Below are 23,955 nucleotides of genomic sequence, written 5' to 3'. Positions count from 1 at the left end.
TGAATTGTAACAGAAATGCAAGTCAAACCTTATGTAAGCAGGCAGTGATTTAAAAAGCAAGATTTGTGACTGATAAAAATAATCAACTCAATTAATTTCATTTTTATTTGTTTATTTGTATGGAGATTGTAGGGATATTATGCCAATCCTTTGCAGGGCATACACACACATACACACACTCATTCACAACTAAAGCCAAGTGCAGTGATCCTGTACCAATGTGCAAACATTTATTACTTAACAATTATTTTTTATTTACATAATCAAATTAATGCTGAAGAAATAGTTTTTTAATCTTAAAATATTTGTCATTCTTTAAACATGATTTGAACTGAACTAATTAAATTAAACCAGTTTAATATTTGTGCACTGGTTTTGACTTGGATTAATGCCAAATATTTGAGGGGTAAAAATATGATAATTACAGTCAATACTTATGTAATTCTTTGCATCGAATGGGATGGTAGACAGTATATAAAAGCATCTGCTGTCAGCATGAGCACGTTTGCAGGGAGAATCATTCTGATTACCTGATAACAGTTTCACTTTATTTTCAGCTGTATCCAAAAGAATGTATCTTGTGCTTGTTTTGCCTCTGCTCATGCTTTCCTTCGGGGAGTGTGCAAGTGTCAATGATACACAAAGCAGAATTGTTGGGCCGTTTCCCAGTTTGATCTCTGTTATGAACGGACAGATCTGGGGAACATGGGGAATTTCAGAGAAGTGTCCTACAGGCACCTATGCTACAGGCTTTAGCCTCAGGGTAAGTACAGCTTATTTGTGGTGTAACTAAAATGATCTCTATTTGTACAAGTGAAATACAGTTAATTGTGAAGTCAGAGTCAGAGATGAAGGGGAACTGAATGATTCCAGTTGGCCAAAAATGTAACAAACATAACATATAATTGTGTAGTTTTATTCAAAGGTGCAGTTTAAATGATCCTGTAAATAAATTTACTCAACAAAAAATATTTATTACTAAAGCAGTTTTATGCTTGTTTGTTTTTCAGGTTCTGTCATATCAGGGAATTTGGTCAGATGACACAGCCCTAAATGGAATTGCTCTTCACTGCTCTAAGCCCATTGGCTCTACCGATAATATTGGGGGCTTCACAACTATCAGATCTGCTGTAGGAAGGTAAAAGAAAAAGGCATACAATATTTACTGAATATTACATATAGATAGAAAACCTACAATACCTAAATTCTGGACCAAGATTATTCAGTGTCTGGACCAAGATTATTCCAATGTCATGATTTAAATCATTTAAATATAATTTGTTCTGTTATTTATTTAGTGTTTTGGAGAGTTTTAAAACAACAATAATTATAATATAAATAATGAAGATGATGATTATTATTGTTATTTGTATCATCATTATTATTTGTAGTAGTAGTAGGAATAGTAGTGGCATTAACTATTATTAATTTTTTTTTTTTTTTACAGCTGGGGGTCTTGGTCATCGCCCCTTTGGTGCCCCAGTGGAGTACTGAAAGCTTTCCAGCTGCGAGTAGAGGGTTATCAGGGATGGGGAGATGATACTGCAGCTGACAACATAAGGTAATTAGTAACTCACAAAAAACACATCCAATATTATCAAAAAATAAGATACATAATATAAGACTAACATTTTTTATAAAGCTGATATTTAAAAATCTTTTGATCTGTTACTATAATCTTAATTGGATTATTCAGTAATAATTAACAAGATATGATCAAAGTTGGGACGTTTTCATAACTTTGCTTGATGAAGCAATTTGACTTGAAGATAACATGGAATGTTTCTCTAACCTAAAATTCCAGGTTCAAATGCTCCACGGGCTCTGTGTTGGAAGGCAGTGGTATGAGCTGGGGTACCTGGGGTTCCTGGAGCTCACTTTGTGGTGGAACTGGGATTTGTGGCATCCAAACAAAAGTGGAATCGCCTCAGGGCATATGGGATGACACCAGCCTTAATGATGTCGTCTTCAGTTGCTGCAACTAAGGTACGTTTTACCAACTCTGGATCACAAAAGGAACGACATTGCACTTTTATTCAGAAAGCATAAAAGCAGAAAAAGGAAATGAGGTATACACTAAAGATTTTTTTTGCCTCATTTTGATATTTGTTTCTGTCTTGCAGCAAGAATTGACATGACAAGAACATGAATCAAGACAACTACATTTAACAAAGAATCAAAATCTCTTTATTTCTCATGAAATCATATATCTGAGTGAATTATATGTGTAATAATAACTCATCAATCTGTCACTAATTACAGAAATGTACTCACTGATGATTTTGTCTTATTTGTTATCCTTTGCCTGTACTTTAAGTGAAAATCAGCTTTGAATTACTTAAGGAAATAAAATGATCAACAGCTCAGTTTCTGTGTTTTTGTAGTTTTTATTTGAACATTTATTGCCTTTGATAATCTAAGTAATATTTTCAAATATATGGTAAGATTTTTTTTAAAATGTACTTTTCTTGTAAAGATTTAAAAATCTAGATTAAAAAATTGGACTCTACAATTTATTTAAAATTAAATGTAAATTAATTGTTTAATTACAAAATGCAGTAATGAACAAATTTATTTTATTTAATTTGCTTTCGTCAATTAGCTACTGGCACTGTCTTCTACTGGCACTGAAGACTATTCCAAAGTTTGGGAGCTAAATACGAAAACGCTCTACCACCTTTAGTAGACTTAGATATTCTGGGAACTACCAGAAGTCCTGAGTTTTGTGATCTCAGAGAGCTTGAAGGATTGTAACGTGCTGGAAGACTAGTTAGATACATGGGAGCTAAACCATTAAGAGCCTTGTATGTAAGTAGCACAGTGTTGTAATGTAACGAAGTAAAAATACTTCGTTACCGTACTTAAGTAAAAATTTCACGTATCTGTACTTTACTTCGCTATTTAAATTTATGTCAACTTTCACTTTTACTCCACTACATTTCCTAGATAAAATGTACACTTTTACTCCGTTATATTTCCACTAAGCATCTTCGTTACTCGTTACTACAAAATAAACACAGACGAAATGTGTGCGCCTGCAATAAGGGAGGTTTGGCGAATCACTGCTCCTAGATTGCATTACGCACGTACGCGCGCTCTACGGAGAAGCACAGACACGCGCAGCGTGCACGCGCAGTCAGAGCTGGAGGCATTTATCTATAACGGCGGCAACCAAAAGCAGTGAAATGTCACTATTCTTATTACCAGAGTTGATAGCACAAACAAAATATTAATGCAATATCAATACTAAATAAAAATAACTTTTATTGATTTGGTCTCTGTCTTGTGAATATTTTTATATTAATGATAATTTAATCTAGCTGTAGTAATAAGCTTATCTGATTATTCCTGTCCTGTACTTTTCAAAGCACTGTGGTTGTGAGTATAGAGCTTTAGGTGAGACTGGGTCACATGTTGTACATCTCCTATTTTGTTCCTGATGCTTTTAATTTTATCAGATAAGATCCTCACTACTGAACTGTGATGGAATAGTGTGTTCAGATTTCTGTTTTTTTTTTGTTAATCTAGCCACTGTGCTAAATAAAAACGTGGGATTGTTCTGCTTATTTTCTATGAGTTTGCTCAGGTGCTCAGCCCTAGCAGCTGTCTATAGCTGGAAATTCTGTCCTTATACACTATTATAAAAACCTCTAATTTAGTTTTTTAACACTTTCACTCGAGGTTACGGGTTTCTCTCTTGAGGGTGTGAGTATGACTATTATACCATGGTGCAGGTGCTTTGTCTCTAACTCTCTTTTGGGGGCAACAGTGTCTAATGTGCGAGTTAATATAGTGCCTATGCTGTTAGTCTTTACATCTAGATCGTTTGTGTTTAAGGGTACAGTAAGAAGTCCAGACAGGTCAGGCAGATTATTTGTGAATCTGTTTTTAGTGGTCGGAATAATTGTTCTACCGAGTCGATAACGTGGTGACACACAGTTAGTCTGCTCTATAGGTAGTGTGTACATTGGTAATGAGGTAATGGTCTGTGATGTCATCACTTTGAGGTATGATATCTATATCAGTGACATCTATTCCGTGTGATATTATTAAATCTAGTGTGTGATTAAGACGATGAGTTGCTCTAGTGATGTTTTGTTTAAGCCCAAATGAGTTTAGTAGGTCCATAAATGTGAGTCCTAAAGCATCGTTTGTATCGTCAATGTGAATGTTAAAGTCTCCTACAAATAATGCTTTATCAAAGTTAATCAATAGGTCCAAAAGAAAATCTGCAAATTCTCTAAGAAAATCAGTGTAGGGCCCTGGTGGTTTTTACACGGTCATTATAGCAAAAGACATTAGGGACTTTTTCATATGCATGTGCAAGAGTGTAACATTAAGAAAAAGTACTTCAAAAGAATTAAATCTACACTGTGTTATCTGGGTAACAGTAAGGAAATCACTAAGGATAGTGGCAACACCACATCCACGACCAGTCTGACGAGGCTCATGCTTATAGTATCCTGATGGTGTAGACTCACTTATACCGATGTAACCATTTGGTTTATTCCAGTTAGTTTCAGTAAGGCAGAGTGCAGTGAAGCTATTTTCTGAGATGATTTCATTTACAATGCTTTGGGTGCAAGTGATCTAATGTTCAGAAGCCAAAACTTTAGGAACTGTTTTTGTTTGTTTCTTTGGAATTTCTATGGTCTAATTGTGAGATTATTTCAAGAACTTCTCATGCATTTACTTTTTGATCTCACTACTCAGTGAACAGACAAAGTTTCTATAGGATTAGCTATGTGTGCATTTGTATCAGTGTGATGAGGTGAAGGATAGCTATTGAAATTTAGATTTAAATTGTAGTTTACCAGTCAGAAGGTGTGCATTGGAGATGTGGTCTGAGAGGATCTCCGCTCCAACTCTGCTGGGGTGCAGGCCATCAGACCGGAACAGCCAAGGACACTCCCAGAAAACATTCCAGTTATCAATAAAGAGTAAATTCTGAGCCTGACACCATGAATGTAAGCATTCATTTAAAGCACAAAGTCTACTGAACCTTTCGATTCCTTGCTGGTACGTGGAAAGAGGTCCAGACACGATGATCCTCGCCGCTGGCTCTGTGTTGAGGACTGTCTCCACCATGGTGTTGACGTCCCTCTTCAGGATCTCTGACTGCCTCAGGCTGGTTTTGTTCGTGCCGGCATGAAGAACCACAGCTTCTGTGTCTCTGCTCATGACCCCAGGTACCGGTGCAGCGACATCAAGAACACGAGCACCAGGTAAGCAGTGAGTGCGAGCCTTAACTTTAGCCACAGTAGCACGAACATAGTGTACGATGGAGTCTCTGATGATCACAGCGTCACGGTCCTTCTCGCGAAGGGGGGCAAAGTGGTTCCGGGTGGGCATTTCAAAGACCGGTGGCGGCGGAGGAGGAGAGGTCCTCTACCGGGGCCCGGCTCGTGTCTTCCGATGCTGCTGCACCCAGGGTCTGCAGTACCCTGGCGCCGGAGTGAACAGAACCTGGGCAAGCAGCTTCCCAGGTGCGTTGGGCCTGGACAGAGAAACCCACGGAGTAGAGGTGGAGGGAGTAGTAATTTCATGCCGGGAATTTACCTGAGACAGGTGAGCTACCAACCGGGAAGCTTCCAGCGCGGCTTTCCGCTTCTGCAGCTCGAACTGCTTCACCTGTAAATCACGGATCTGCTTCCCCACAGCCTCCAGCTCCAATTCCACCGAGTGCAGCTCAAATGTGTCCTCACCTGCACTCAAAGGCAGACACACAAGAGACATGGTGTCATAGGGCAAGTAACCCCCCCCCCCCCACACACACACACACACACACATCACTTAATCACAAATAGACTATTAGAGGGCTGGCAGAATAAAAAAGTGAACAGCTAAAGAATCAAAATCCAGGGAAAATGACAAAATAGCTTGGCAAATGACAGAACACATTTAACATGGTCATATACCCAACATGGCTGAAACGAAATTTGTTATAAATGTGAATAACAAGATAATAAAAAATCTAAATCAGAATTAAAATGATAAAAAAAGAAACAATATAAAGCATATTCATCAGTGTCCAAACCTTTGAATACACAAAAATTATTATATTGTTTATTATTATATTGTTATTGTTATTATTATTATTATTATTATTATTATTATTATTATTATTATTATTATTATTATTATTATTATTATGTCAGGAATCAACCCGGACTTTAGGCCATGTGAAGTTGTTGTTCTTCTGTGTCACGTGTCTGCCCTGCCTTCGTTCACTCCTCCCTGTCTCCACACACCTGGGGCCTGTTTCAGAAAGGAGGTTCAACCAACTCTGAGTTTAAACTTGACCTCTGAATTAACAAACCCTGTGATGGAACACTCTGGGTTACAGAATAGCTGAAATGAGTTTTATCAACTAAACTGACTGACTCTGAGTTAAGCACGTGCACCACAACTATAATTTAATTTTCATGTATAGGTGCAATCCTGCAGCCATTAAAAGAATGTGGCAGCAGCTTAAAATGAAATATAAAAACATAATTCAATCAGGTAAGCCTTGAGCATATAATATTTGTAGGGTACCTGGCTTTACAAACATTTGACATATTAAATAACTAAATAGCATTCAGTGTCTAGCAGTGCAGCAGCATTTTTTTATCATGGGTCTAAATGTTCATTCTCATTTGACTACTCAGCCAACAGAAAGAAGGCAGAGGAGATGGCCCTGAGCCTGAATGCTGGAAGGCCAATTGCTGAGGGAATTCCTGAAGGGACTTCATCAGATCCAGTCACTCCAGAAGATTCCAGAAGTGCCTTCATAAAATGTAAGAGGTCTACCTACTGTATGTGTATTTTTTTAGATAGACTTTTTGTGATATTTCAATTTATATTACTTTGGGTTGGGTTTTTTGTTGGTCCCAACAGATTCGCATGGTAATATCTGTCTCTTGGAGCCTCCTGTCCCAACAGAACGCCAGGTAGTTGTAAGTAGCCTACTCAATACACCTTAAATTATGACAAATAGTATTATAAAGTGTACTTTATGGAATGCTCACCTTTACAGGATGATGGGGATGATGAAGAAACCATTTCTGCTGCCACAGAGAGGCCTACATGTGATGTAGGTAATGTTAATATTATGTGTTTACACATAAAACAATCTACACATTCACATTTCCTCACATTTTTATGTGGAGTAGCCTATAGAATCTAAGTTCATATCTCCTCCTCCTCCTCCTCCTCCTCCTCCTCCTCCTGCTCGGATGTAAGAGCACGGCCGAAATGGCTGAAGTTTTTAATGTAAGGATGGATGAGATTGTGAATGTATCTTATTGACTGTGAAGAAAAACGGTACTGCTCAAATAAAAATGCATAGGGATATGACAAAAAAATCCACTCTGGGCCTCATAATCCTCTCCTGATGTAAATGTAACTCCCTACGAATTAATACAGCCTCTTTGTCAACAGGATCGTCCATAAAAGGACATTTCATTCTCTTTTATGCTCTCTGCGTAAGTGAAATGTGTGCGGTGAATGAGGTGTTTAATCATCGCTTCCTCTTTAAAAAAGGGAAGGAGACCGAAAGAAACTCTGGGTTTATCAAAGAAAACCTGCTTCTGACCAGGTTAGGTTCACAGAGTAGGTTACTATGGTAACTGACTCTGAGTATAAGTTACCTCTCTTTCAGAAACTGGCTTGACTTGACCTGCTTTCTCGGGTTTAACATACCTCCCTTTCTGAAACGGAAAACCCAGAGTTTCCCTCATTTCAGAGTTAACATAGCTTTCACTTAACCTCCTTTCTGAAACAGGCCCCTGTTCATTATCAGTAATTGTTGTGTGTATTTTACTGAGCCATGTTGCAGATGGCAGTGAGGAATCAGTGAATGTGAATAAGTGTCTAGATAAGTGTTGTCTGTGTTTCCTTATTATTTCCTCATCATTTGTATTGTTTAGTTTTTGTCTTTTTCACTGTTTTGGATTTATTAGTTTTTAAATCCCATTCATTTGAAGCTATCCTGCATATGGGTCTGTCTCTCTCCTTCCTGGTTGTGACAGAATGATTCCTTGCCAACTTGGACCCAGCAGGATAGCTTCCAGCTCGGACCGGCTTTTTTTTCGGCGTGTTCCTCCTGAACTGTTCCGTCAGTCTTCCTGGACTTTTTCCTTTTGTCGGTGACATTGCTCCGCATTTTTATTCGTTGAGGGACGCTGCTCCACTTCCGGTTCCGTCCGATGAGGACGTGACCTCACTTAATCCACAGAGGGTGTTGCAGGCCCGTGGCGACAAATCTTTCCCGCCCTCCCTCCCTCCTACTCTGGTCATCAAGACATGTGTCGGGGGACGTCAATCGGCCCTTCAGCTCGGCTGTGGACATCACTCGGCCCTTCAGCTCAGCGGTGGACGTCACTCGGCCCTTCAGCTCGGCTGTGGACGTCACTTGGCCCTTCAGCTCGGCTGTGGACGTCCCTCGGTCCTTCAGTGTGTGTGTGTGTGTGTGTGTGTGTGTGTGTGTGTGTGTGTGTGTGTGTGTGTGTGTGTGTGTGTGTGTGTGTGTGTGTGTGTTTTGTAACATTAAGAAAAAGTTTTGATTGATTAAATAAATTGTCATGCAGAGTAGATATTTATATTTTCTAAATATCTTAGTGACATAAACTACAGGATAATGTTAGTACAGACACTTTTTTGAATTACCAGCAAATCTTTTTGAAAACAATCTTTTGTGTTTTTTGCTGTAAAAAGTAATTTACCTTGTCTAATTTATTGTTTATTTAGTGATCTGAAGAACAAGGAAAGGTTTACTTTTACTTTTGTTTTGTTTGTCTCTGTGTTTGTGTGTGAGTGTGCATGTGTGTGTTTTTGTGTGGGTGTTAGTGTGTGTCTCAAATATCTCAACAATTATATCTAATCGTACCCTGAATGGCACAGAAACTCCCTTGTATTTATATTCATTATCCTTCCTTGTGTTATATAAATAAGTGTGGTAAATACAGTATTCTTGAATAATACAGTATGAAAGATTATTAAATGCTTTAATTATTATAGTGCGTCATACGATTAGGAGAAGACTGTGAGAACATGACACACCAGAACAGAATTTCAGATTTCATTTCCTTATATTTATTTCTAAACTCTTATATCTGTTTAGTACGTTTTGAGCACTAAATCTAAATGGAGCTCTAAACTGACTTACTTTTTACAGTTTATTCCTTTATTTCTTTGCATACACAAACAATATTATATTGTTGTTTATATGATTATTATTATTATTATTATTATTATTATTATTATTATTATTATTATTATTATTATTATTATTATTATTAGCTATTTAGTTCACCAAATAGAAATGTTACATTCATATTTATTATAATATTCATACAGATTTTTAAATAATTATTTTTACTTTGTAAATTGACTAAAATAAGAAAATATTCAGCAACGATTTTGTTTTCCAATTTCTAAAAACACTGAAACTTCCTGACAGGGAAACAAACACAGATGTACTGTAACTAAACCCTTTTTGATCTTTTTTTCCTTAAGAGCCATCACATTACCAACATCATGTAATTATGTATAATTAATCAACATTTGCAGCATTGTTCTGTACAATACATTTAAGGAACAATTAAATAAACTGTGATTATAATTCTAAGGCAATCTGCTGCCCAAACTACATTAATTCTGTTGCTAAATTATGTGAATTACGGAACAACCAAAACTCAATTTTGAAATTTACCAATTCAAATGTAACAGTGAATGTGGGTAATATTCATCAAGGAGGTATTATTATTTTATCTTCTGGATTCATGATCATTTATTTTACTTTCTGTTTAGCTGCATGATTAAAGGAAACATTTCTGAAGCGTAATTATAATGATAATTAATCCCTTTATATATCATTCTTATTATATATCAGACATTTCCCTCTGAAATTGTTAATGAGTGCGTCAAGCGATTAAGAGAAGACCGTGAGAACATGACACACCAGAACAGAATTTCAGCTTGCATTTCCTTATTTTTATTTCTAAACCCTTACATCTGTTTAGTACAAATCAACAACACATCTGGATGTAAACATGAAGAAATTAAAGCTGAAATTCTGCTCTATCGTCTCATATTCATGTTTTGATTGATTAATTAAATTGTCATGCACAGTATATATTTTTATTTTCTAAATATCTAAATTACATAAACTACAGGATAATGTTAGTACAGTCACCTTTTTGAATTACCAGCAAATCTTTTTGAAAACAATTTTTTGTTTTTTTTTGTTGTACTTGTTTATTTTATTTTTTTTTGTAGTACTTGTTGTACTAATTTATTATTGTTTACATAGTGATCTGTGGAATGAGGAAAGGTTCAGCAAGGAAACTTTTACTGTTATTTTTGTCTTGTTTGTCTCTCTATATATATTTGACTATCAACAACACTGATGTTGTCGTTCATATTGATGATTATTTAACTATTTTTTAGGCCAGGTAAAAATATATGAAATGTTCTGTTTCCTTGTTGGTGTCCAGCCTTATTTCATACTTCTTTATAATGATTGTTTTACTTGCCATAAGGTAGGATATGGTTTAGGGTTTCTCCTTAATTTGAGTAACCATTTAAAATACAAAGAATGTTCATACAGTAAGATGTTCCTACTGAGTCAAGGCAACATATTCAGTCAAAGTCAGAAATGTCTATTCTTTAAAAAACTGTGGCTCAGTTTCCACAAGGTAATCCCAATTTAAGATTATTTTACAGAGGAATAAAGTACACTGATGCTTGTGCTTTCAGTTTACCATTATCTAATTACTAAGGATTTACTGGAAAACAGCTGAGTTTATTTGTTGATTTAATAACAGTACCCTCTTTTAAAAGGCAGGAAGTTCCAAAGGTAAATAGGTCATTTCTATTTACCTACACATTGCAATGTTCCGAGCAGGAGAAAACAGAATAGCACAGAGACAGGGAATAAGTCAACAAAAAGTCTTTATTTTGCTAGAGGAAAAAAAAAACATCAAACTTTGGCTGCACTGGCTTTGCTGGCTTCAGTGGCTGAAGAGGAAGGGAGGAGAGTCATCTTGTTGGACCATTTGCAGAGGACAATTTGCGTCCACATCAACAACATGTGAGAAAAAGGACAGTTGATTGTCCATGGTTACCCCAAGCTGTAACTGAAGCAGAGATCAGATCATTATGCAGGGATATTGCATTGACCTGGGGATGAATCACCTGGGATGATCAGCAGTTCAGTTTTGCTGCGATTGAGCTTCAACTGATAAGCAATCATCCACGATGATATGTCTGGCAGACGTGCTGAGATCCGAACAGAAGCTGTGGTATCTGAGTGTGGGAAGGAGAAGATAAGTTGAGGATCATCAACATAGCAGTGGTAAGAGAACCTGTGTGAGAAAATAACTTTACCAAGAAAGTGAGTATACAGGGAGAAAAGGAGAGGACAAAGTACCAAGCCCTGTGGGACACCAGTGGAGTATCTGCATGGAGCATATGTCACTCCCTTCCATGTTAACTAATATGAGTGAACTTCCAGGTAGGATGCAAACCATTCCCATGCTTAGTGGGACAGATTGCAGAGAAAGTTTAGTGGACAGATTGCAAAGGACATGGTTGAGGATAGAGAGGAGAAGAATGTGTCTGTGGCCGAGTCCAAGTGTAGTGAGGAAAAGGAGTCAGGATCAGGAAAAGATGAACGTGTTTTTGGCAGCCTTTTTGCCATCCAGCCTCTAATTTAGACCGTCCTTGCCATCTTAACTGGTTGAGATCAAAGTGTCAGGTGCACCAGTGTAATGGTGCTTACTGAATCCAGGAGAGCAGACACTGGGTGGCCATTAACCTCTACAGTGTGTCAGCGTGCTTTTGGGGCAGAACAAGCATGGAGAGCTCAGCCAGTCAAAGCAGAGTTAAAGATTAAATGTATGTGGCAATTATATGAAATATTTATATGACTCACAATTCATAAGCATAATGCAACTGTGTACTTTAGCAAAACATAAACAATAGGGAAAAGACTATACCAATATGATAACAAATCTGGCATCAACAAAATGTTGACAAAGAAACAGTGAAGCACTGAAACATGTGAACACACAAATCAAAAGCATCGTAAAGGGGAAATGAAACCATCAACAGATGAAGAAGATGCAGAGAATTCCTTCAAGTGGTCTGCGGAGAATTAACCATAGAGATTTAAATTAATTAGTATTAAAATAATAGGTTAGTAGCTATTATTATTATTATTATTATTATTATTATTATTATTATTATTATTATTATCTACAAAGTTCACCAAAAAGAAAATGTACATTCATATTTATTATATTGTAATATTTATACAGCTTTTTAAATTATTACTTTGTACTTCCTGTTAATTTTACTTTGTAAATGTACAAAAAGAAGAAAATAATCATTATTTATTCATCAATATATTATTATTATTATTGTTATTATTATTATTATTATTATTATTATTATTATTATTATTATTATTATTATTATTATTATTATTATTATTATTATTATTGTAGCGGCACAGCGATCTTAAAGTCACCGAGGAGCTGAGTGGGGAGCAATAAATTCGTGACACGTTAATCATCCTTGCAGTTTGCTGTTTATTCTCCATCCACTTGAAAAACATGTGTGCTCCTACACTCCTACACTCACCCCCACATGCTTCCAGAGCCACACACAGGTGTTTTAACCTTACGTAATTACTAACTCCCGCAGTCACATGACATACACCTAACATGGCTCCTACAATTATTATCTACCAAGTTCACCAAAAAGAAAATGTACATTCATATTTATTATACTGTAATATTTATACAGCTTTTTAAATTATTACCTTGTATTTCCTGTTAATTTTACTTTGTAAATGTACAAAAAGAAGAAAATATTCAGCGGCAATTTCTAAAAAGACTCCCTGACACATATAAAGGAAACATAGTACACATTTCTGAAGCATAATTATAATCATTATAATTAATCTCTTTATATATCATTCTTATTATATATCAGACATTTCCTGCTGAATGTGTTGGTGAGTGCGTCAAGCGATTATGAGCAGACTGTGAGATTGTGAGATTGCGATTGTGAGAACATGACATACCAGAGCAGAATTTCAGCTTGCATTTCCTTATATTTATTTCTAAACCCTTACATATGTTTAGTAAATTTTGAGCCCTAAATCTAAATGGGGCTCTAAACTGACTTACTTTTTACAGTTTATTCCTTTATTCTTTTGCAAACATAAAAAGTATTATATTCAGCAACAAATTCAGAACATTCAGAAATATTCAGCAGTGATTTTTATTTCCAATTTCTAAAAACATTGAAACTTCCTGACAGGAAAGCAAACACAAATGTAACTAAACCCTTTTTGATCTTTTTGTCCTTTTTCTGGGATCCTTAAGAGCTATCACATTACCAACACCATGCAATTCTGCATAATTAATCATTTGTAACATTGTTTTGTACAATTCAAAATATTTTCTATTTTAAAATTCGTATTTTAGAGTTGAAATAAACAATGGAATAAACTGTGATTATAATTCTAAGTCAATTTGCTGGCTGCCCAAACTACATTGATTCTGTTGCTAAATTATGTGAATTACGGAACAACCAAAACTCAATTTTGAAATTTACCAATTCAAATGTAACAGTGAATGTGGGTAATATTCATAAAGGAGGTATTATTATTTTATTTTCTGGATTCATGATCATTTATTTAGTTTTACTTTCTGTTTAGATTTAGCTGCATGATTAAAGGAAACATTTCTGAAGCATAATTATAATTATAATTAATCCCTTTGTATATCATTCTTATTATATATCAGACATTTCCCACTGAATGTGTTGGTGAGTGCATCAAGCGATTATGAGAAGACTGTGAGAACATGACACACCAGAGCAGAAATCCAGGTTTCGTTTCCTTATTTTTTTCTAAACCCCTAAATCTGTTTAGTACGTTTTGAGCCCTAAATCTAAATCAGGGTTTAAACTGACTTACCAAACAAATCAACAACACTTCTGGATGTAAACATGAGGAAATTAAAGCTGAAATTCCGCTCTATTGCCTCATATTCATCTTTTTATCTCACACCCTAACATCTTCAGTGTATAGAAAAATAGAAAAACAAATGAAATGGCGTTGCTGTTCCAATACTTCCACAGAACTATATATATATATATATATATATATATATATATATATATATATATATTTATATATATTTATTGTGTGTGTGTGTGTGTGTGTGTGTGTGTGTGTGTGTGTGTGTGTGTGTGTGTGTTTGTGTTTTATAACATTAAGAAAAACGTTTTGACTGATTAAATACATTGTCATTCAGAGTATATATTTATATTTTCTAAATATCTAAGTGACAGAAACTACAGGATAGTGTTAGTACAGTCAACATTAATTGTTTAAGCCACTTTTTTGAATTACATCAGTTTGCCAACCAGCAAATCTTTCTGAAAACAATCTTTTGTTTTTTGTTTTTTTGTGGTGGATTAATGTTTTTAGATTAATGGTCACAAAATACAATATATAATACAATAAACTGTAAAGGGTAAGTTACCTTGTCTAATTTCCATCCATCCATTTTCTACCGCTTATCCAGGGCCGGGTCGCAGGGGCAGCAGTCTAAGCAAGGACACCCAGACTTCCCGCTCCCCAGACACTTCCTCCAGCTCTTCCGGGGAAATACCGAGGTGTTCTCAGGCCAGCCGAGAGACATAGTCCCTCCAGCGTGTCCTAGGTCGCCCCCCTGGCCTCCTCCCGGTTGGAAATGCCCGGAACACGTCCCCAGGGAGGCATCCAGGAGGCACCCGGAACAGATGCCCGAGCCACCTCAGCTGACTCCTCTCGATGTGGAGGAACAGCGGCTCTACTCTGAGCTCCTCCCGAGTGACCGAGCTCCTCACCCTATCTCTAAGGGAGTGCTCAGCCACCCTGCGGAGGAAACTCATTTCGGCTGCCTGTATCCGGGATCTTGTCCTTTCGGTCATGACCCAAAGCTTATGACCATAGGTGAGGGTAGGAACGTAGATAGACTGGTAAATAGAGAGATACACCAATCCGCCTGTCGATCTTCCGCTCCATCCTTCCCTCACTCGTGAACAAGACCCAAAGATGCTTAAACTCCTCCACTTGAGGCAGAAGCTCTCCACCAACCTGAAAGGAGCAATCCACCCTTTTCCGGCTGAGAACCATGGCCTCGGACTTGGAGGTGCTGATTCTCATCCCTGTCGCTTCACACTCGGCTGCAAACCGTCCCAGTGCACGCTGAAGGTCCTGATTTGAAGAAGCCAACAGGACAACATCATCTGCAAAAAGCAGAGACGAAATCCCGTGGTCCCCAAACCGGACTCCCTCAGCCCCCGACTGCACCTAGAAATCCTTTCCATATAAGTAATGAACATGACCGGTGACAAAGGGCAGCCCTGTTGGAGTCCAACATGCACCGGGAACAAGTCTGACTTACTGCCCGCAATGCGAACCAAACTCCTGCTCCGGTCATATAGGGACCGTACAGCCCTTAGCAGAGCCACGCGATGTTGCAGAGGCATGTCAACCAAGACAGCCCCACAACATCCAGAGACTTGAGGTACTCAGGGCGGATCTTATCCACCCCTGGTGCCTTGCCACTGAAAAGCTTCTCAACTACCTCAGTGACCTCAGTTTGGGGGATCGATGAGTCCACAACTGAGCTTTCTGCCTCTGCTTCCTCAGTGGAAGACATGTCGGTGGGGTTGAGGAGATCCTCGAAGTACTCCATCCACCGTCCGAGGATGTCACCAGTCGAAGTCAGCAGATTCCCACTCCCACTGTAAACAGTGTGTGCAGGGCACTGCTTCCCCCTCCTGAGGCGTCGGACAGTTTGCCAGAATTTCTTTGAGGCCAACTGATAGTCCTTCTCCATGGCCTCACCGAACTCCTCCCAGACCCGAGTTTTTGCCTCCGCAACCACTTGGGTTGAAGCTCGCTTGGCCCTCCGGTACTTATCAGCAGCCTCCAGAGTCCCCCAAGCCAACCAGGCTCGCTAGGACTCCTTCTTCAGCTTTACGGCATCCCTTACTTCCGGGGTCCACCACCGGGTTTGGGGATTCCCGCCACGACAGGCACCGGAGACCTTACGGCCACAGCTCTGTGCGGCTGCATCGACAATGGAGGTGGAGAACATGGTCCACTTGGTCTCCAACTTCCCTCGGGATCTGGTTGAAGCTCTGCTGGAGGTGGGAGTTGAAGATTTCTCTGACCGGAGACTCTGCCAAACGTTCCCAGCGGACCCTCACAGTACGTTTGGGTCTGCCAAGTCTGTCCAACTTTCTCCACCGCCATCGGATCCAACTCACCACCAGGTGGTGATCAGTTGACAGCTCCGCCCCTCTCCTTACCAGAGTGTCCAAGACATACGGCCGGAGGTCAGATGAAACAACCACAAAGTCGATCATCGACTTCCGACCTAGGGTTTCCTGGTGCCATGTGTACTGATGGACACCCTTATGCTTGAACATAGTGTTCGTTATGGACAAACTGTGACTAGCACAGAAGTCCAGTAACAGAACACCACTCGGGTTCAGGTCGGGGGAAGGGGGCGTTCCGCCCCTCCAGGTGTCACTGTTGCTGACCACGTCAGCATTGAAGTCCCCCAATAGAACGATGGAGTCCCCGGTCGGAGCACTTTCTAGCACCCCTCCCAGAGACGCCAAGAAGGTCGGGTACTCTACACTGCCATTTGGCACATGAGCACAAAAAACAGTGAGAGAATTCTCCCCGACCCGAAGGCGCAGGGAAACGACCCTCTCGTTCAACGGGGTGAACTCTAACACATGGCTGCTGAGCTGGGGGGCTATGAGCAAACGCGCACCAGCCCGTCGCCTCTCACTGCGGGAAACTCCAGAGTAGTAGAGAGTCCAGCCTCTCTCGAGGAGTTTATTCTTGTCTAATTTATTATTGTTTACTTAGTGATCTGATGAACAAGGAAAGGTTTAGCAAGGAAAATTTTACTTTTACTTTTGTTTTGTTTGTCTCTGTGTTTTTGCGTGGGTGTGAGTGTGTGTCTCAAACATCTCAACAATTATATCTAATCATACCCTGGACAGCAGAGAAACTCCCTTGTATTTATATACATTATCCTTCCTTGTGTTATATAAATGTTAAGTACGGTAAATACAGTATTCTTAAATAATACAGTATGAAAGATTATTATATGCTTTAAACATAATGAATCTAAATATGTTGTATGCTTATGTACATATATTATATTTATGTTTTATACGTAATAATAACAATAATAAGCAGGGGAAGAATTAGAAATAATAGATTTTATTAATATAAATACTAATTATTGGCACACTATTATGTAATACAGTTAATAAATAAGTAGTAATACAAGTAATGAATAATTTAGTGATTAAAAAGCTGACAACTAAAACAATGACACAATTCAAGAATCGTTATTATACGTGTTTGTGTTTGTATCACATCTCAAATCTTTAAATACATTTCAAATTTCAGTTTTGACAAAATACATTCAGAACAAAATGATTCACTAAATTGTTGAATTGTAACAGAAATGCAAGTCAAACCTTACTGTATGTAAGCAGGCAGTGATTTAAAAAGCAATATTTGTGACTGATAAACATAATTAACTCAATTCATTTCAATTTTATTTGTTTGGATTAGATTGTAGGGATATTATGCCAATCCTTTGCAGGGCATACACACACATACACACATTAATTCACACCTAAACAGCAGTGATCCTGTACCAATGTGCAAACATGTATTATTTAATGATTATTTTTTATTTACATAATCAAATTATTGCTCAAAAAAATTTTTTTAATCTGTAAAATATTTGTTATTACTTTAAACGTGATTTAAATTGAACTAATTAAATTAAACCAGTTTAATATTTGTGCACTGGATTAATTCCAAATATTTGAGGGGTAAAATATGATAATTACAGTAATTACTTATGTAATACTTTGCACCGAATGGGTAGGTAGACTGTATATAAACAAGAAAGCATCTGCTGTCAGCCTGAGCACGTTTGCAGGGAGAATCATTCTGATTACCTGATAACAGTTTCACTTTATTTTCAGCTGTATCCAAAAGAATGTATTTTGTGCTTGTTTTGCCTCTGCTCATGCTTTCCTTCAGAGAGTGTGCAAGTGTCAACGATACACAAAGCAGAATTGTTGGGCCGTTTCCCAGTTCGATCTCTGTGAATAACGGACAGATCTGGGGAACATGGGGAATTTCAGAGAAGTGTCCTACAGGCACCTATGCTACAGGCTTTAGCCTCAAGGTAAGTACAGCTTATTTGTGGTGCAACTAAAATGATCTATATTTGTACAAGTGAAATAAATTGTAAAGTCAAAGTCACAATGTATTAAGCCATGTATTTAAAGCAAAGAGGTGCTGAATTATTCCAGTGGACCACAGATTGTAACAATAAACATAATACAGAGTTGTGTAGTTTGGGTAAAGGGCACAGTTTAAATTTTCATGAAAATATGGGAGATTTACTTAACAAATAATTTTCAGTTACTAAAGTAGTTTTATGTTTGTTTGTTTATTTCTCAGGTTCAACCATATCAGGGAATTTGGACAGATGACACAGCCCTAAATGCAATTTCTCTTCACTGCTCTAAACCCATTGGTCCCAGTGGTATTGTTGGGAGCTACTCAACTATCAGTTCTGCTGTAGGAAGGTAAAACACACACACACACACACACACACACACACACACACACACACACACACACACACACACACACACACACACACACACACACACACACACATGCACATTGTGTATGTGCATATAACAAAAAAAAACAAGGCATACATGTACTGAATATTATATACATAGATAACAGACTTTCAAGGCCTGCAAAAGGTACAAGATTATTCAGTGTCAAAATTCAAAATAGAAAACCATAGAAAGGTCATATGGTACATTTAAACATTAAACATACATTTAAAACATTAAAACATAATATGTTGAATTATTTATTTAACATTTAGCATTTTTTTTTCAGCACAACAGCAACAACAACAATATATACCTATAACAAATAATAATATTTATTATTAGTAGTAGTAGAAATAGAAGTAGAAGTAGTGATAGTGGTGGTGTTGGTGTTAATATTAAATGTTGTTTTTTATAGCTGGGGGTCTTGGACACAGCCTCTCTGGTGCCGTAGTGGAGTACTGAAAGCTTTCCAGCTGCAAGTACAGAGTTATCAGGGATGGTTAATTGATGATAGTGCTGCCAACAACGTAAGGTAATTAGTAACTCACAATAAACCACACATCCAATATCATCTCATGTAAATAACAAAAAGCTAACAGGTTTGATGAAGCTGCTACTCACTAATCATTTGATTTGTAACTATAATTAGGTAACACTTCACACATTTTTCTTATTAAATGTATTACTGGAATAAAAAGCTATAAGTGATTATTTGATGGCTTGTCAACATGTCAGAGCACTGGTCATGTGTTTAAAAAAGAAATTTGAATTAAAAGGATTATAAGAAATGTTTTTGTAACATAAAACTCTAGGTTCCAATGCTCTGGAAGCCAAGTGTTACAAGGTGCTGGTATGAACTGGGGTACCTGGGGTTCCTGGAGCTCACTTTGTGGTGGAACTGGGATTTGTGGCATCCGAACAAGAGTGGAGTCACCTCAGGGCATATTGGATGACACCAGTCTTAATGATGTTAACTTCTTTTGCTGCTACTGAGGTATAATTTTAACCAAATATGGATAACAAAAGAATTCTATTCAGATGGCTGCAGAAAAAGGAAATTGACACATTCAACTCATGTTGATATTTTCCTGTTTTTCAGAATGAATTTATGAGACGAGAACACAAACAAGAACAACTACAACTAAACATTCTCTTTATATCTCATGAAATCTGACATGCGAGTGAATTATAGGATAATGATATTAATAATCACTAAAATGTTCTCACTGATGATTTAGTTATGTTTGTTAAGCTGTTCTTCTGTGCTTTAATTGAATTCTGTTTTGAATTACTCAACAAAATAAAATATGCTCTTCAAACATGTTCTTAAGTTTTTTTTGTCTTCATTTGAAATAATTATTGTTCTGTATAAAGAGCTTATCAGCCGTGTAATCTTAAGAAATATGTTCACATTTTTTTTTCTGTGGTAAGGTTCTTTAAAATAGAATTTCTTCTGTAATGATATAGAAAACAAGATCAGAATCCATTTTAAAAAATACTCAAAGTAAATAATTAAATTCAATTATATTATGGAATAAGTAGAATTTTGGCATAGTCTTACATTCACTGGTATTTCCATGTGAGGATGAAAGGTTCTTAAATCTCTCTTCACAAATACTTACAAAGTAGGCCAAAAAAATGTATATGTGTCTATCAACAAGACTGATGTTGTCGTTCATATTGATGAATATTTAACCATTTTTAGGCCAGGTAAAAATGTATAAAATGTTCTATTTCCTTGTTGGTGTCCAGCCTTATTTCATACTTCTTTATAATGATTGTTTTACTTGCCATAAGGTAGGTTATGGTTTAGGGTATCTCCTTAACTTGAGTAACCATTCAAAATACAAAGAATGTTCATAAGATGTTCCCACTGAGTCTTTAAATGTAATGTATTCAAACAAAGTCAGGAATGTGTATGCTTAAAAAACTGTGGTTCACTTTCCACAAGGTTATCCCAATTTAAGATTCTTTTACTGAGGAATAAAGTACTCTGATGCTTGTGCTTTCAGATTACCGTTATCTGATTAATAAGGTTTTACTGAAAAACAGCTGAGTTCATTTGTTTATTTAATCAATGACCAAAGGTAAATGACCAAAAATATGATGTTTATTTACATTCACACATGCGCATGTTGCGTCACGTCTATTTGTTTACGGGAACTGGAGGGTCGAAATTTAGGCAACCAATAGCATTGCGCGGAAGTGACAGCATATAAGCAGTTACAGTAGTCTCAGTGTGTCTTCAGTTTAGAATAGAATTTGATTACGTTTTTTGAAGAAGGAAGCTTCTGACAAGCTAATAACCTGACTTTTTTATCTAGGTTAGCTAGAAGAGGTATCTATTAATCATGGTGTTTGTGAGCAGTATTGTTTTGCCTCTGATTGTTCTCATGAGTGTCAGCAATGGACAGATAGTTGAGAGGACGTATTCTGGCAAGATTGAAGTTAGTAATGGAATGAGGTGGGGCTCATGGGGACATCGAGATATGTGTCCCTATGGGACCTATGCTACAGGATTTAGTCTCAAAGTAAGTCATTTTGCTGGATTACTTATAAATAACCCTGATTTTGCTGAATAAAATATGTATAAGAATTATTCATTTATAAACTGTTCTATAAGTAAGTTCTCTCTCTTGTGTTGGAGGACACAACAGGCAGCTAGATTGGATTTAAACTTTCAAAATTAGTCCTTAATCAGATTAATAGCCCAATGTCTTAACAACTATACCACATGTCCCTATGTCGTTATCTTTTGCCTTTCTTTCTCCATATCTGTGTGCCATTCTTATGTAGCTAAATCTCTCGTTCTCTCTCTTTCCAACACATATAATTCTTAAATAAAATATGAATATTAACTTTAGTAATATGTTTCACTTGTCATCTAGGTTGAACGAGCACAAGGAGATGGCGATGACACAGCTCTAAATGGAATTGCCCTTCACTGCACTAAACCAATGGGCTCCACAAGGGATCCTCAGAGTTATTCAACAGTCCAATCTGATGCTGGCAGGTAAAGATTCACATGCAAACAAAATCCATGGTTTTACATTGAATACATTGATGATACTTTTATTCAAAAAAGGCTTTCATCAATGGCCCAACAGTAATCAATCAATCATAAAGGCTTTAATCAATGGCCCAACAGTTGTATTTGGGCAATACCAGGATTTACACATAATATCACATTCAGATCTATTTAAAAGTCAGCAATTGCCTAATAAGAATAATTGTATAGGGGTCAGCAATTTTCACTGACAAAACAAGTGCTAATAATAAAATAATTTAAAGCTGTGATGGGCAAAATATATTAATCTGATACAAGAGAAAAAAACAACTGTTCTTCAGGAGCCTGAGAATCTTAATGCATGACATATTCAAGTAATCAGCAAGAGCTCGCTGTTTACAGCTAAACAGAACGGGATGTTGTGAATCATAAACTTCTGATTACAGTGAAGAAAGCAGATATAAAAGGTCTATTTTTTTGCCTATTTTTTTCTTTAAGCTGGGGAACTTGGACACAGAACATTTGGTGCCCAAATGGTGTACTGCAGTCATTTCAGCTACGTGTAGAATCCCATCAAGGACGTGGTGATGATACTGCTGCTAACAACATAAGGTGACCAATATCTCCTTATAACTCATTATTAATGAATAAATAGTGATTAATTATGAAAAGAAACTGTAAAGAAGGCTGTTTATTTGACACTTTATTTGAAGGCTGTTTAAATAAATGCTTATATCTGTGTTTATAATTTTTTAATAGTGCTCTGGAAGTAATTTTTATAAACTGTGAATATTGCTTAGACGTTGTTGTTTATATATACATACAGTATATTTTATTTTAAAGATGTTGTAGCAGTTTTCATCTGCAGTGACCTTCATGAATATAAGTACCTTAAAGGAATAGTACAAACCACTTTCTTGTATAATAAATTAAAAAAATGTAAAAACTTCTAGGTTCACATGCACTGGAGGTGAACATCTGACCGGCAACGGCATGAACTGGGGAGAATGGGGTGGATGGAGTCAAAAATGTGTTGGAACAGGAATTTGCGGGATCCAAACTGAAATAGAGCCACCACAGGGTTCAGGAGACGACACTTCTCTTAATGACGTCATCTTTTTCTGCTGTGAATAAGGTTTGCGCCATAAAATGATGGTGCAATGAGAAAATGATTTTCCTTAAAATTGTTTTTAAAAAAAGGAGAAATTTTAAAAATGCATTTCTGTCATTCATAAGATCAAAAATCTATATTATATATACACACACACACACACACACACACATACATATATATATATATATATATATATATATATATATATATATATATATATATATATATATATATATATATATATATATTGCTTGTGTAAAATTATACTAGTTTGGATCCAGATCTTTAGGTGCCCATATCTTAAATACATACAATGGCTACATAGATTTGGCTTATGACATAAAATATATTGATCTTATTCTGACTGAAGTTAATCACAATCACAATGATTCGTTCCAAAAAAATTTTTTAAGGCCTTAATATAAATCTATATTATACTTGAATTTGTTATATTTGTTCAAGATTATGTGACAGTACAATAAAAAATGTTGATTCGCATTACAGATTTTGGTTTGTGTGTTTGATTTTCTGTAGTCTTCACAATATTTGATTGATCTGATTTCAAAAACTAGAATTTAGACATATCTTTTATCCAGGCTTGGATAAATCAGTAGCTTGGGCATTTGGGAGAAGTGAAATGACATTAGTTCCTTACTCATAGAAATTCTGTCATATAACTCTGCCTTAAACACACATAAATCTCTTTAAGACACATAGAATGAACATGGTAACATTATATTTTATGTGCAACATGAGAAAGTATTTTCTGTTTAATGTGGCGTTAAATACTTACCAGAGAAAACACGATTATGTGTAATATAAAGGTATAACCGAAACGGGGGGTGGGTGGGGGGAGGGGTGTTCTGCGCTCGTTCTCTCCGTCACGCCATCAGCTTCACTCACAAAACACAATTACAGATCAAATAAGGCTTTGGCGGAACAAAAAATTGTTTTGACGGCCGCCAAAAAATTTTCAAATGTAGGACAAACCCTGTATTATAGTACGAGGTTTTGTTGTTATTTGTGTCTTTGTAATTGAAACTCTTTTATATCAGGAAAGAGTGAGTAATTTAAATCCGGTCCTCAGATCTGTTTTTAACTA

General features: G+C 36.7%; 3 protein-coding genes across 3 annotated transcripts; all 3 read left to right on the top strand.

Moving 5' to 3' along the window:
• The first annotated feature begins 423 nt into the window (after nucleotides 1-423).
• LOC113634500 (vitelline membrane outer layer protein 1-like) lies at nucleotides 424-2,357 on the top strand. The gene is made up of 5 exons (XM_027133513.2): nucleotides 424-763; nucleotides 1,011-1,138; nucleotides 1,448-1,561; nucleotides 1,805-1,986; nucleotides 2,124-2,357. Exons 1-4 carry the CDS (start codon nucleotides 572-574, stop codon nucleotides 1,983-1,985), a joined length of 615 nt encoding a protein of 204 aa, XP_026989314.2. The 5' UTR covers nucleotides 424-571; the 3' UTR covers nucleotide 1,986; nucleotides 2,124-2,357.
• Nucleotides 2,358-16,464: 14,107 nt separating this feature from the next.
• LOC113663738 (vitelline membrane outer layer protein 1 homolog) lies at nucleotides 16,465-20,055 on the top strand. Its single transcript, XM_027179172.2, has 5 exons — nucleotides 16,465-18,281; nucleotides 18,560-18,687; nucleotides 19,148-19,264; nucleotides 19,545-19,726; nucleotides 19,832-20,055. Exons 1-4 carry the CDS (start codon nucleotides 18,090-18,092, stop codon nucleotides 19,723-19,725), a joined length of 618 nt encoding a protein of 205 aa, XP_027034973.2. The 5' UTR covers nucleotides 16,465-18,089; the 3' UTR covers nucleotide 19,726; nucleotides 19,832-20,055.
• A 913-nt stretch (nucleotides 20,056-20,968) lies between these two features.
• On the top strand, nucleotides 20,969-23,356 carry LOC113663752 (vitelline membrane outer layer protein 1-like). Its single transcript, XM_047805731.1, has 4 exons — nucleotides 20,969-21,263; nucleotides 21,621-21,745; nucleotides 22,238-22,351; nucleotides 22,693-23,356. The coding sequence occupies exons 1-4, from the start codon at nucleotides 21,084-21,086 to the stop codon at nucleotides 22,871-22,873; spliced, it is 600 nt and encodes a 199-aa protein (XP_047661687.1). The 5' UTR covers nucleotides 20,969-21,083; the 3' UTR covers nucleotides 22,874-23,356.
• The last annotated feature ends 599 nt before the right edge of the window (nucleotides 23,357-23,955 follow it).

This window comes from Tachysurus fulvidraco, chromosome 21 (assembly GCF_022655615.1).
Source record: "Tachysurus fulvidraco isolate hzauxx_2018 chromosome 21, HZAU_PFXX_2.0, whole genome shotgun sequence".
Taxonomy (NCBI): Eukaryota; Metazoa; Chordata; class Actinopteri; order Siluriformes; family Bagridae; genus Tachysurus; species Tachysurus fulvidraco.
Note: the sequence above shows the minus strand (reverse complement) of the source record. Positions and strands in the feature narration are given on the sequence as shown.

Bases quoted from the DNA above. Each gene is read 5' to 3' on its own strand.
- LOC113634500 (XM_027133513.2), top strand. From the start codon at position 572: ATGTATCTTGTGCTTGTTTTGCCTCTGCTCATGCTTTCCTTCGGGGAG. The intron at 764-1,010 runs GTAAGTACAGCT...TTTGTTTTTCAG, and splicing joins CTACAGGCTTTAGCCTCAGG to GTTCTGTCATATCAGGGAAT. The intron at 1,562-1,804 runs GTAATTAGTAAC...CTAAAATTCCAG, and splicing joins ACTGCAGCTGACAACATAAG to GTTCAAATGCTCCACGGGCT.
- LOC113663738 (XM_027179172.2), top strand. From the start codon at position 18,090: ATGTATTTTGTGCTTGTTTTGCCTCTGCTCATGCTTTCCTTCAGAGAG. The intron at 18,688-19,147 runs GTAAAACACACA...TGTTTTTTATAG, and splicing joins ATCAGTTCTGCTGTAGGAAG to CTGGGGGTCTTGGACACAGC. The intron at 19,265-19,544 runs GTAATTAGTAAC...ATAAAACTCTAG, and splicing joins AGTGCTGCCAACAACGTAAG to GTTCCAATGCTCTGGAAGCC.
- LOC113663752 (XM_047805731.1), top strand. From the start codon at position 21,084: ATGGTGTTTGTGAGCAGTATTGTTTTGCCTCTGATTGTTCTCATGAGT. The intron at 21,746-22,237 runs GTAAAGATTCAC...TTTTTCTTTAAG, and splicing joins GTCCAATCTGATGCTGGCAG to CTGGGGAACTTGGACACAGA. The intron at 22,352-22,692 runs GTGACCAATATC...AAAAACTTCTAG, and splicing joins ACTGCTGCTAACAACATAAG to GTTCACATGCACTGGAGGTG.